The sequence below is a fragment of the Staurois parvus genome, unplaced genomic scaffold (assembly GCF_062004578.1).
Source record: "Staurois parvus isolate SC_StPar_1 unplaced genomic scaffold, SC_StPar_1.0 ptg000299l, whole genome shotgun sequence".
NCBI lineage: Eukaryota > Metazoa > Chordata > Amphibia > Anura > Ranidae > Staurois > Staurois parvus.
This window is the reverse complement of record NW_028318095.1, coordinates 23274111-23288222: the sequence shown is the minus strand read 5'-3', so window position 1 is coordinate 23288222 and position 14112 is coordinate 23274111. Positions and strand designations below refer to the sequence as shown.

General features: G+C 45.2%; 1 protein-coding gene across 3 annotated transcripts in view; it reads left to right on the top strand.

Annotated features, from left to right (window-relative positions):
• Positions 1-14112, top strand: part of CORO6 (coronin 6) — a 127321-nt gene that overhangs the window by 65248 nt on the left and 47961 nt on the right. For all 3 annotated transcript variants that reach the window (XM_089683038.1, XM_089683037.1, XM_089683039.1), the window contains one exon: positions 13378-13500. In XM_089683038.1, coding sequence (XP_089539164.1) covers positions 13378-13500 — 123 coding nt within the window. The remainder of the gene's footprint in view (positions 1-13377; positions 13501-14112) is intronic.

Genomic DNA, 14112 nt, shown 5'->3' with positions numbered 1-14112 from the left:
ACGGCCTCCCATTGCTGCTGTCTCCATCGCCACACTCTGCTGCCATGTGCCACTTTCAGGTCTCTTCACACTGCTGGTGTGTTAAATTTTTTGACATAGGGTGCAGGCAGATTACGGGCCTCACATAGCTGCTGCCAGGCCCCTAATCTGCCATGGGCCCCTATATACCGCCTCCTCATGCTGCTGCCAAGTCCAGAGTCTCTCATGGGTCCCTGTACGGCCTCCCATTGCTGCTGTCTCCATCGCCACACTCTGCTGCCATGTGCCACTTTCAGGTCTCTTCACACTGCTGGTGTGTTAAATTTTTTGACATAGGGTGCAGGCAGATTACGGGCCTCACATAGCTGCTGCCAGGCCCCTAATCTGCCATGGGCCCCTATATACCGCCTCCTCATGCTGCTGCCAAGTCTAGAGTCTCTCATGGGTCCCTGTACGGCCTCCCATTGCTGCTGTCTCCATTGCCACACTCTGCTGCCATGTGCCACTTTCAGGTCTCTTCACACTGCTGGTGTGTTTAATTTTTTGACATAGGGTGCAGGCAGATTACGGGCCTCACATAGCTGCTGCCAGGCCCCTAATCTGCCATGGGCCCCTATATACCGCCTCCTCATGCTGCTGCCAAGTCTAGAGTCTCTCATGGGTCCCTGTACGGCCTCCCATTGCTGCTGTCTCCATCGCCACACTCTGCTGCCATGTGCCACTTTCAGGTCTCTTCACACTGCTGGTGTGTTTAATTTTTTGACATAGGGTGCAGGCAGATTACGGGCCTCACATAGCTGCTGCCAGGCCCCTAATCTGCCATGGGCCCCTATATACCGCCTCCTCATGCTGCTGCCAAGTCTAGAGTCTGTCATGGGTCCCTGTACGGCCTCCCATTGCTGCTGTCTCCATCGCCACACTCTGCCATGTGCCACTTTCAGGTCTCTTCACACTGCTGGTGTGTTTAATTTTTTGACATAGGGTGCAGGCAGATTACGGGCCTCACATAGCTGCTGCCAGGCCCCTAATCTGCCATGGGCCCCTATATACCGCCTCCTCATGCTGCTGCCAAGTCTAGAGTCTGTCATGGGTCCCTGTACGGCCTCCCATTGCTGCTGTCTCCATCGCCACACTCTGCCATGTGCCACTTTCAGGTCTCTTCACACTGCTGGTGTGTTAAATTTTTTGACATAGGGTGCAGGCAGATTACGGGCCTCACATAGCTGCTGCCAGGCCCCTAATCTGCCATGGGCCCCTATATACCGCCTCCTCATGCTGCTGCCAAGTCTAGAGTCTGTCATGGGTCCCTGTACGGCCTCCCATTGCTGCTGTCTCCATCGCCACACTCTGCTGCCATGTGCCACTTTCAGGTCTCTTCACACTGCTGGTGTGTTTAATTTTTTGACATAGGGTGCAGGCAGATTACGGGCCTCACATAGCTGCTGCCAGGCCCCTAATCTGCCATGGGCCCCTATATACCGCCTCCTCATGCTGCTGCCAAGTCCAGAGTCTCTCATGGGTCCCTGTACGGCCTCCCATTGCTGCTGTCTCCATCGCCACACTCTGCTGCCATGTGCCACTTTCAGGTCTCTTCACACTGCTGGTGTGTTAAATTTTTTGACATAGGGTGCAGGCAGATTACGGGCCTCACATAGCTGCTGCCAGGCCCCTAATCTGCCATGGGCCCCTATATACCGCCTCCTCATGCTGCTGCCAAGTCTAGAGTCTGTCATGGGTCCCTGTACGGCCTCCCATTGCTGCTGTCTCCATCGCCACACTCTGCTGCCATGTGCCACTTTCAGGTCTCTTCACACTGCTGGTGTGTTAAATTTTTTGACATAGGGTGCAGGCAGATTACGGGCCTCACATAGCTGCTGCCAGGCCCCTAATCTGCCATGGGCCCCTATATACCGCCTCCTCATGCTGCTGCCAAGTCTAGAGTCTCTCATGGGTCCCTGTACGGCCTCCCATTGCTGCTGTCTCCATCGCCACACTCTGCCATGTGCCACTTTCAGGTCTCTTCACACTGCTGGTGTGTTTAATTTTTTGACATAGGGTGCAGGCAGATTACGGGCCTCACATAGCTGCTGCCAGGCCCCTAATCTGCCATGGGCCCCTATATACCGCCTCCTCATGCTGCTGCCAAGTCTAGAGTCTGTCATGGGTCCCTGTACGGCCTCCCATTGCTGCTGTCTCCATCGCCACACTCTGCTGCCATGTGCCACTTTCAGGTCTCTTCACACTGCTGGTGTGTTTAATTTTTTGACATAGGGTGCAGGCAGATTACGGGCCTCACATAGCTGCTGCCAGGCCCCTAATCTGCCATGGGCCCCTATATACCGCCTCCTCATGCTGCTGCCAAGTCTAGAGTCTGTCATGGGTCCCTGTACGGCCTCCCATTGCTGCTGTCTCCATCGCCACACTCTGCTGCCATGTGCCACTTTCAGGTCTCTTCACACTGCTGGTGTGTTTAATTTTTTGACATAGGGTGCAGGCAGATTACGGGCCTCACATAGCTGCTGCCAGGCCCCTAATCTGCCATGGGCCCCTATATACCGCCTCCTCATGCTGCTGCCAAGTCCAGAGTCTCTCATGGGTCCCTGTACGGCCTCCCATTGCTGCTGTCTCCATCGCCACACTCTGCTGCCATGTGCCACTTTCAGGTCTCTTCACACTGCTGGTGTGTTAAATTTTTTGACATAGGGTGCTGGCAGATTACGGGCCTCCCATTGCTGCTGCCAGACATGTAATCTGCCATGGGCCCCCGTACCGACTCCTCATGCTGTGACGTTGCAACAAGGTGTAATTCAACCCTACATATGTTAGACCGCCTTTACGAACAGCTAAAGGCCATCACAGATTTCCTGATGTTAAAAGCGGATAAAGGTACTCCCTGTGTAACTTAGATGTCAGCCATTGTCAGCTCATGTGTGACACCTGCGCTTGCTCAGGCCCTTTGAGGAGGCCACGCTATTCGTGAGTCGGCAGGACTATGGGATGAATGAGGTCAAATCGGCCATGGGCCCCCGTACCGCCTGTTCACGCTGATGCTGGTCCCACAGTGTGACCTGGGTCCCTGTACGGCCTCCCATTGCTTCCACTCTGCCATGTGCCACTTTGAAATCTCCTCACACTCCTGCGGTTGTCCATTTTGTCATAGGTTGCTGGCAGATTACAGGCCTTCCATAGGTGCCACCAAGCCCCATATCGGCCATGGGCCCCCGTACCGCCTGGTCACGCTGCTGCTGGGCCCACAGTGTGACCTGGGTCCCTGTACCGCCTCCCATTGCTCCCACTCTGCCATGTGCCACTTTCAGGTCTCCTCACGCTCCTGCTGGTTTCCATTTTGTCATAGGTTGCTGTATGGCCTCCCATTGCTGCTGCCTCCACCGCCACACTGTGGCTCCAAACACTGGTTTTGGCCCCGTGACTGGCCAAAGGAGTGAAGTGTGCAGTGATTCTAAGATCGACGGCACTCATCTGCATGTCATACTGACAGACAGTATTATTTCTCTTCCCCAGCAGACTCCAAGGGCATTTAAATTAAAGGTACAGTGTTCTGCACTAATATTAAGTCTCTCTGAAGCCTAGAAACACCCTTTTTTAAGTTAAATTCACAGCGAATTTATTCGACTCGAATCGAATATTGTCCACGAATTCGCCGAATCAGTCGAATCGAATTTTTCATTTCTTCGCTCATCTCTATATATAACTATACAGAGAACAACAGCACAGCAAAGAGATAACAGAGAGAAGTTAGAGGGTTAAAGTACTTGCCAAAGTCCTGGGTTAGCAGATCAAGTTTCAGAGTGAAAGGGTGCGGGTCTCCCCAGGTGGTTCTGATGTTGAAAAGGGAGAATTCTTCAACTTCCTTTCTTAGGCCTGACAGCCCATTTTGTAGTTCCCCAGCAGGGGGTGTCTCTGAAGTAAAGGACCAATACCCCGTTTAGGGTGAGAAGGTCTGGGCATAGACCTAAACTAGAGCCAAAATCTCTTCTAGTTCATATTTTGGCTCATACCTTTTCCTATGCACAAGTGACACTCCACCCACGGGTAGATTGTTATGCAGACACGTCTGAGGATTGATTAGATATGACATATGAAATTCTACACTGAATGGTTCACAAGATCTACTTTTCTGCTTTCCTATGTATTCCAGCCAAGGAGAGTGACCTATCAAACTGTTCGCCTCCTCTTGGCCAATCTAACAATATGCCTGGTTTTTATGTAAGTCTCTCATATTCCAAGATATGAGACATAGGGGAAAAATGGATTTTAAAAGTGTTTATCTGGTTCTTGCTTCCTTGGAATGCCTTGAACTCCTGGGAAGGCTTGTGTTATCTTTTACGAGGTGTGATATTGCACAGCTCTCTCAGACAACCAGGCACCTCGAGGCTTCCTGCTGGGCTCTGGCCTGCCTGCCACACTTCCAACACACATATGTCCCTGTGGATTAACAGAGAGGGAAGGGGGAGAATGAGGGACGACATGGAGAATTCTTAACAAAATGGAGGACTGCGTCAGTCTCTGGGTGTACGATTGCGACAATAAGAAGCAATAAAGCTATAAGACTGAACAATAAAGCAGCAAAGCTAAATCGGTAAGTAGCAAAAAGATCTGCCTGGTGGTACAGATTAGGATAGCGTGTAAATGACAAGACTGGCTGGACAGAGTTAAAAAAAAAAAAACCTTTGGCGGGTAAATCGATAAACATTTAACTGTACATTTAGCTGTTTGCCTGGAGTTCCACTTTAAGCCCTAGACACTCACAAAGCCCTTTTTCTAATCCATGCCTAGCTGCACAGGTAAAGATTATTGTATTTGATCCTATTTTTTGTATTTGCCAATAAAATGGGAGCTACATATCCATGTATGAGATTCATCTTCAAGTAACACACTTGAGGATCATCTCTCAACTGGAGACTTGAACTTCAGAGTTGAACAAATTATAGGTTGCTCAGCTAGAGATGGCACAGAGCTGGTTTTACACCATCTATACTCCAAAGAAGTCAGTCATCAGTAGTGACTTCATAATTAACATACGTTTAGGGGATATTAATTTCAAAGATATTTTCTCTAAAACTGTCCGCTGTTCATACCTACAGTATCTTCTGAGACCCTTAGTAACAAGATAAAACAAGAGGCCTGGGGTCTGTTTTTTCTCTGGCTGAAATGTCCGGCTGTATCGTTCTCATGTTCATTTGTGTGAGTTCTGTGTGGTATTTATACCAGATTTGATTTCATATTCCAGCTCTCTACAGCGTAGTCAGTGAGTTATGACCTCATTCTGCATTCTATGGCGCTGTGCTGATCTGATACAGCTCTGTGCACAAAGGAAGTGACTTCACTTTATTATTTGCGACATCATTTTACTTTCCTCCAAGGCCAGCGCTGTGATGTCTGCTCTGTAGTATCCTGAAAATACATGTCCAAGCTTCAGTCGCTCTGGTTAAAGCGTCAAAAACTATTACCTAGACACTCAACTTACTAGAAAATCTTTCATTACATTGCAAATCAAAACCTTATCTACAGACATCTACATATCTACAGGCAGGCTTTCCAGGGCCAATGTTGCCATATACATGATAAAATCTTATTGTCCATTTTTTTTTATCTCATGAGCTGGAAAAAAGAAAATATTAATACCGGACATCATCATTCCTCATGTTGAGGTTATTTGGCTTTTTTTCCTGGTTCCCTAGGAAACAAAACACTGAAAATCTTGGCTGTTTGTTTAGTAAGAGAGGGCTTTATAGGATATGGGATCTGGCAATATCTGTGTAGTAAAAAGGAGTTTTTAAATGGATAAAAGCTAATACTTCTGACTGCTTTTGCAAGGCAGAGAAAACATGTTTATTTTTAGGGTATGCACTCAATACTGCTGTTCCTTTGTGGTTCCTGATGAATTTGACTGCATTGTATCATTTCTAAAAATTTACATTTTCTTTCCTTGTATGTATGAACACACACAGGAAAAATCCAATGCGTTTAAAATTCCATGCTCTACAATGCGTTTCTTTAGTCGTTTGATCATATCCAACAAAACACCATGGAAACACATTGTAAAAGCCTCCAAAACACATGGAAATCTGTCTATGAAGCATGCATACTCTCGTTTTGGCACCCAACCACATGAATGCAAGTCCCAAAGAACAAAAGTGCTTGGCTCTGTGTAAGCTCTGCTGTCTGTCACAATATTTAGAAGAAAGGGTGGGTGAATTACAATATATTAGTGCCAGGTGCTGGACTGCTAATTAAAGTTTTCTCCTGGCAAGGGAATGATGTCACAATAGTGATCCTGGCAGCAACTTGCTGGTGCGCAAGACTTTTCCACATTTCAGTCAGTGGGGGATTGACGGCATAGAACCAAGTGAGTGTGTTGAGCTGTGGGGTTGGTGGGTGGTGCTTCCTCCATGTTCTCCTCCTCGTTGGGGACCAAGTGTGGGTCACATAGGAGGCCTACCTCAGGGTGGGTTCTTCCACATAGAACAAGGTCATTTGCCCCACACATGGGGTACCTTTTTGTGCTGTATTCATCAATGCCCTGGAACAAGACAGGGGTCCTTTTCAGGGATAACTCAACCTCAAGGCAGTCCTATAACTCAAAGATGGGCATACACCGTGTACACTCGAACTGATGACTGAACTCTTGTCAACTCTGTTGAGCACCACATCAATGTATACCACTACTGTCGCTTAATGCATTTAGGAGGGACAGGCAGAGATTCGATGCCTTCTCCACCTCTCCAGTGTATCTCCACTACCTCACTCCCAGTAACAGAATGGGGTACCGCATGCACCTAGCATGAACTTCATGCATGCACTCACTTAAATGCTTCTCTTCTGTATCTGTGCACTGGCTGGGGACCTCTGAGCGCTGATCTGCTCCCATTGCTATGGCAAATGTACCTCCAGGGGAGATGATGCCGACAACAATTCCCTTGCTACAGGAGGCTGTCCCACCTACACAAGTACACCCTTCACCACAGGTTGCTTGTGAAACCTTCGTTACCCTTGGAAACCACTGTTGTCTTCATACCCCAATGTGTCTACTGACCCAGGCTGGAAACTATATGTGTGCCAGTTACTTACATACACCCTTTTAGAATAATTTCAGTCCAGGCAAAGGCAGCATTTTAATACTTAAATAACTCGAGCATTCCAGATGACCAAACACAGTTCTTTCCTAGCCTAGTCCCTAACTACAGCGGCTGTGGCATACTTGCACAGGCAAAAGTCCATCCATGAAAAGTCCTTTATAGGAGATGCTCCAGCATACTGGTGGCTTTAGGGAGGACTGCAAGTCCCAGCAATCCCCCTACATTGTGCAAGGTCTCTGGACACAGAGAGCAACTGGACACAGGAATTTGTGGCTCCCCAGTGGGATCTCTGATGGCTCCATCACACTCACGCTGCAAGCTCACTAACTCCATTGGGCATTTCCCTCATCCCCAGCGAGTGTATCATCTGGGTCTTTTTGACCCCATAGATCTTAATAGGAACACTTGAAAGCTGCTTGAAAAATTCACATTTACAAGCATTTTTCATGTGCTCCCATATAAAAGTCTATGGGGCCACAAATGCTTATTCACCTGCACTACAAGTCATATGTAAGGACGTGCAAAAATGCCTTTAAATTTCTCACAACCAGCAACCAACTAACCTACTATGTTTCTGAATTGTGGAAGGCAACAGGAACACATGTAGAAAACCTATGCAAGAACAGATAGTCCCCCCCCCGCAAGAGCACAAAAAAGCACAGACAAAATGCTGTAACGGAAAGAATTGAGGTAGGATGAGGTGTTCGCTGAGGTGTAGCTGGTCCTGGATGGAGATCCAGTGATTACCGGGTTTATATGTGGTGCGGTGGCAGTAAACATACAGAGTCCAGTTGCTTATCAAAGTCAAAGTTCAAACTTTACAAACATCCCAGCGGGAAGGCACCTGACTGATAAATTCACAGTTGTAATAGCAATGTAAAACGGAGCTGGACAGCGTCAATCTTGAAGGGTGGAATGTGGCCTGGCTGGTTTCTACCTAAATGGGAGGATTCAAGAAGGATGGCATGTCCCTATCATATTCCCTACTTGACTGGAACCTTTCTCTACCACTATTCACTGTCCCTGTCAGATGGGTCACATGTCCCTACACTACCCACTTCACAGAAATGCACGCCAAACCAGGAGCCATGGTCTTAAATAGACCCAGGACAGCCACCAGCATCACATAGGGAAGCAGCATTCAACCCCATAGCTTTCCCAGTGACCCAGGAATCCATTGAGGAGCCATGTTCCTCCTGACTTCTCCTCCCTTTGCAATGCTGCCACAATTGACCATCACCAACTCTTGAGGGAGTCTATTCCACATTTCCACAGGTCTCACTGTGAAGAAACCTTTCCATGTTTGGAGATTTAAATTTCTTCTCCTCCAGACATAAAGAGTGCCCCCTTGTCCTCTGTGATGACCTCAGGGTGAATAACTCTACACCGAGTTCACTATATGAACCACTTTTGTATTTATACATGTTGATCATATTCCCCTTTTAATCTCCTCAAGAGAAAATAAATTCAGTTCCTCTAATCTTTCCTCATAGCTGAGCTCCTCCATGCCTCTTATCAGTTTGGTTACACTTCTCTGTACTTTCTCCAGTTCCCAAATGTTCTTTTTGTGAATTGGTGCCCAAAACTGAACTGCATATTCCAGATGAGGTTTAACTAATGATTTGTACAGGGGTAAAACTATATATCTCTCTCTGGAGTCTATACCTCTTTTAATACAAGAGAGGATTTTGCTCACTTTAGAAACCGCAGCTTGGCATTGCATGCCATTATTAAACTTTTGATCTAGCAGAACTCCCAGAGCCTTCTCCACCATTAATTCTCCCAATTGTACCCCCCAGTATGTATGATGCATGCATATTCTTAGCCCCCAAGTGCATCACCTTACATTTATCAACGTTAAACCTTTGCCACATAGTTGCCCAATTAAACAGTGCATTGAGGTCAGCCTGTAAGTTGAAGACATCCTGTATGGACATTATTCCATTGCATAGCTGGGTATTTTTAATCCAAGACCTTATATCATTTATAAATACATTAAACAGTAAGGGTCCCAACACTGAACCTTGGGGTACACCACTGATATAACCTAGACCTAGATGTAGGAGGTTCAGGAAGAGGCACCTGGACAGCTGTCCTTTCATTCAAGGCTCAAGACAGGTACGTACCATGTGAAATCAGATTATGATTTCATATGGATAACACAATATGCCATGAAGAGGACATTGCAGTTCTGCAATCGCCATGCATTCCAGTCATTTCAACTATTTATTTGAACATACAGTCATGGCCGAAATTGTTGGCACCCTTGATATTTTTCCTGAAAATCAAGTATTTCACACAAAAAAGGTATTGCATTAACACATGTTTTGCTATACACATGTTTATTCCCTTTGTATGTATTGGAACAAATATAAAACAGAGGCAGAAAAGCAAATATGACATAATGTCACACAAAACCCCAAAAATGGGCTGGACAAAAGTATTGGCACCCTTAACTTAATATTTGGTTGCACACCCTTTGGAAAACATAACTGAAATCAGTCGCTTCCTATAACCATCAATAAGCTTCTGACACCTCTCACCCGGAATTTTGGACCACTCTTCCTTTGCAAACAGCTCCAGGTCTCTCTTATTGGAAGGACACCTTTTCCCAACAGCAATTTTAAGATCTCTCCACAGGTGTTCAATGGGATTTAGATCTGGGCTCATTGCTGGCCACTTCAGAACTCTCCAGCGCTTCTTTGCCATCCATTTCTGAGTGCTTTTTGACGTATGTTTGGGGTCATTGTCCTGCTGGAAGACCCAGGATCTTGGACGCAAACCCAGCTTTCTGACACTGGGCCCTACAGTGCGACCCAAAATCCTTTGGTAATCCTCAGATTTCATGATGCCTTGCACACAGTCAAGGCACCCAGTGCCAGAGGCAGCAAAACAACCCCAAAACATCATTGAACCTCCACCATATTTTACCGTAGGTACTGTGTTTTGTTCTTTGTAGGCCTCATTCCGTTTTCGGTAAACAGTAGAATGATGTGCTTTACCGAAAAGCTCTATCTTGGTCTCATCTGTCCACAAGACGTTTTCCCAGAAGGCTTTTGGCTTACTCAAGTACATTTTGGCAAACTGTAGTCTTGCTTTTTTATGTCTCTGTGTCAGCAGTGGGGTCCTCCTGGGTCTCCTGCCATAGCGTTTCATTTCATTTAAATGTCGACGGATAGTTCGCGCTGACACTGATGCTCCCTGAGCCTGCAGGACAGCTTGAATGTCTTTGGAACATGTTTGGGGCTGCTTATCCACCATCCGGACTATTCTGCGTTGCAATCTTTCATCAATTTTCCTCATCCGTCCACGACCAGGGAGATTAGCTACAGTGCCATGGGTTGCAAACTTCTTGATAATGTTGCGCACTGTGGACAAAGGCAAATCTAGTTCTCTGGAGATGGACTTGTAACCTTGAGATTGTTGATATTTTGCCACAATTTTGGTTCTCAGGTCCTCAGACAGTTCTCGTCTCCTCTTTCTGTTGTCCATGCTTAGTGTGGCACAGACAGACACACAATGCAAAGGTTAAGTGAACGTCTCTCCTTTTTATCTGCTTTCAGGTGTGATTTCTATATTGCCCACACCTGTTACTTGCCCCAGGTGAGTTTACAGGAGCATCACATGCTTGTAACATTCTTATTTATCCGCAGTTGTGAAAGGGTGCCAATACTTTTGTCCAGCCCATTTTTGGAGGTTTGTGTGACATTATGTCGAATTTGCTTTCTTTCCTCCCTTTTTTTGTTTTGTCCCAATACACACAAAGGGAATAAACATGTGTATAGCAAAACATGTGTTAATGCAATACGTTTCGTGAGAAATACATGATTTCCTGGAGAAATATCAAGGGTGCCAACAATTTCGGCCATGACTGTATATACCTTCTCTCTTTCCTGCAACACAAACATGGCTCCTATGTTCTTTGGGTTTTTTTTTTAACTAGGAAAGGTGCAAACCTTAGTAATAGTTGGATGCAGGATCTCGAGCCACAAGACCATATTGGTCATTACTAAGCCATTATGCTGATTCGTGCAACCTTATACATGATGTATCTGCAGTAATAGGATTTTGCTTTTTCCTATGAAAAATCGGCCTACAAAAGCATTTGCAAATCATGGTCTAAGAGTCGGCCTCATTTTATTTCTTACATTATTAATTTTGTAAGTGACGCTCAAATTATATGCATCATTTCTGAAATCCCTTACTATATGGTCAGCTCTTCGGCTTCAGCATGCTTCCTTGTGTTGCAAATGGAATCAATATAAATACAGCCTTGCTTTCTTAACAGCAGTCTTTATTTAGCACAAGAATTTGGCTCATTAACTGCACAGGTCACTGGTGGTGTCCTTGACCCCTCATTATCCCATAAGCTTTCCCTAGGGGATAAATGACTGGCCTTTCAATGCAGACTGTCAGACCGATGCAGTTGTCTGATGATCCTGTGCTTCCAATAAAAATGACCTCATGCAACAAACAATAGAAATGTCTCAGGAAGCACTAAAAAGGCTATTAAAACGCTCAGATTTTCCAGAGTGTCACACTCACTGGACGTTGTTTTGCTCAGTTTGTGCGGGACTGGGGCACCGCCCTGCCAACCTCCTGTACGTGCTGGAACATTTTCTGTGCCCATTGACACTTGTGTCTTCCTCTTTCCTCTTCACCTCTGCTATTCACTGAACTTCTTTGCTCCTGTTGTTCTGCTGTATTTAGGATGGAGACACCCTTGTTTTCTTTCATTACTTTTTGCTGATGATTGTGCCAAAAATATACAGAAACACAATGTGCTATAGAGCAGTTTATACAGAGCTCATGCGAGAAATCTCTTTCAGATGGGCTTTGCCCCCATGAACTGCAGTAATTCTCATGACCGTATTAGATGATCTCAACCAAATAGATGACCATGGATAAGGAAATCTGATTTTAGTTGTCTATTTCCAAATAAAATGACCCACATATTGCATGTTATGACATTAATAAACAGTCCTAGCTTGCCCATGCTAACATGAGATGGGATACAAAGTTCAAGGCCAAACCTAATGTTTCTGTATGTTTAAAACCCTTGTTTTTGTTCAGAGATTTTACAGAGTAAATCTCTGTACTGCAGCAACCCTAATGTAATAACCTACCACTGAGAAGGGCTTACCTAGGCAATCACCATACTACTCTTCCTACTGGAACCTTCCCACACAGGCCACTACTATTGCCATCCCAAACTGGCTGTTGTTCCTTCTATACACCAATGTTGTACATTAATCTGTTCATCACTTTTACTCATTACTGTATATACTTCCACTTTTTGCATACACTGTACAGGTACATATGAACTCATCTTCATTAGTGACCAGACAAGACTTTGTAGATGTCAAAGATGTCTTCTGCACAATCCTCAGTCACTACAAGTGACTAAACAGTTACATTGAAATACAGATGAAATCAACTTCCATTTAAACATAACTCTCCTGGGTATATGGATTGTGGTAATGGCATCAGCTGTGACACTGGAACTGGATGTGACAATGGTGTCTTTGGCTTAAACAATTCCCATGCATTAGACATACAGTCCCCCACCTTTCCCAACTCTGGATCTAGTAACGGGACTCTTTCCTTCAATAGTGATGACATTGTAGGATGCTATGGCCTTCCCTCCTCCACCATGCTTCACTGTTGCCTGCAGACACCAAGTGACTCAACAATGAAGCATGGTGGAGGTTCCTTGCAAGTTTGGGGCTGCATTTCTGCAAAAGGAGTTGGAGATTTGGTCAGGATCAATGGTGTCCTGAAAGCTCAGAAATACAGACAGATACTTATCCAGGGAGGTGTGTGATTGGCCCCCAATTTATTCTGCAGCAGGGCAACTACCCCAAACATGCAGCTGATGTCATTTAGAACTATCTTCAGTGTAAAGAAGAACAAGGAGTCTTGGAAGTGATGCTTTGGCCCCCACAGAACCCTGATCTCAACATTGAGTCTGTCTGGGATTACATGAAGAGACAAAAGGATTTGAGGAGGCTTACATCCACAGAAGTTAGTGGTTAGTTTTCCAATATATTTGGAACAACCTACCTGCCTTCATGCTGGTTTGAAGCCAAAGAGTGGTCACACCTAATATTGATTTTTCTTTTCTTCGCTCACTTTGCATTTTGTAAATTGATAAAAATCAACTAAATTAAAATATCTATTTTTGAAAGCATTCTTATTTTAGAGCATTTCTTAACACCTGCCTATTACTTTTGCACAGTACAGTATCTGTTTAGCTTTTTTGCTAGATGTGTGTACACATTTTTTTTTTTTGTTTCAGACTGGACGAGTTGATAAGAATCATCCTTCAGTCAGTGGTCACACAGCTCCCGTACTAGACATTGATTGGTGTCCCCACAATGATAATGTCATTGCCAGTGCTTCAGATGATACTACAATCATGGTAAGTGTAACTTGATTATTTATGACTAAACTTCCTTCTGATCTTTCTCCATGTCCTTCACACACTATAAGGAGCTCATTTATAATGGAACGTCAATACCACTTTCTGCAGGACTCCACAACAAATATTTCACACTGCGACTGTACTTTTTTAATTTACAAAATCCAGAGCATACAGTTAGAGGAAGCCTTGTATTCACGTATAAAAATATACGGCTTATTGTGAGTGGATGATCAGTGTTAAGCCCAACTCTGTTTTGTTCTGACAGCAAGACAGTCCACGTCCCGCTGCCAGAACACAGCAGATATGCTAGTCCTTACTGTACTCAGAGGCCTCTGTTCATCCAGAAAAAACAGCCCTTAGATATTACAATAGTCTGATAACTACTAAGTTGCCACATATGGACATGTTTTGCTTTAGGTTTGATTTTTCAGAACAACAAAATTTGGCACCAGTTATGTAGGGGCCTACCATCTGAACAATCTGTTCAATTAGAGGACAGGTGGAAATTCATTTACACTATAGTTGCTTGCTGACTGCATAACTTACATATATGTCAGCAGAGCAGCTCTTTTGCGCTTGGTCAGGTACCTAGCAAATGATTAGCGCTTC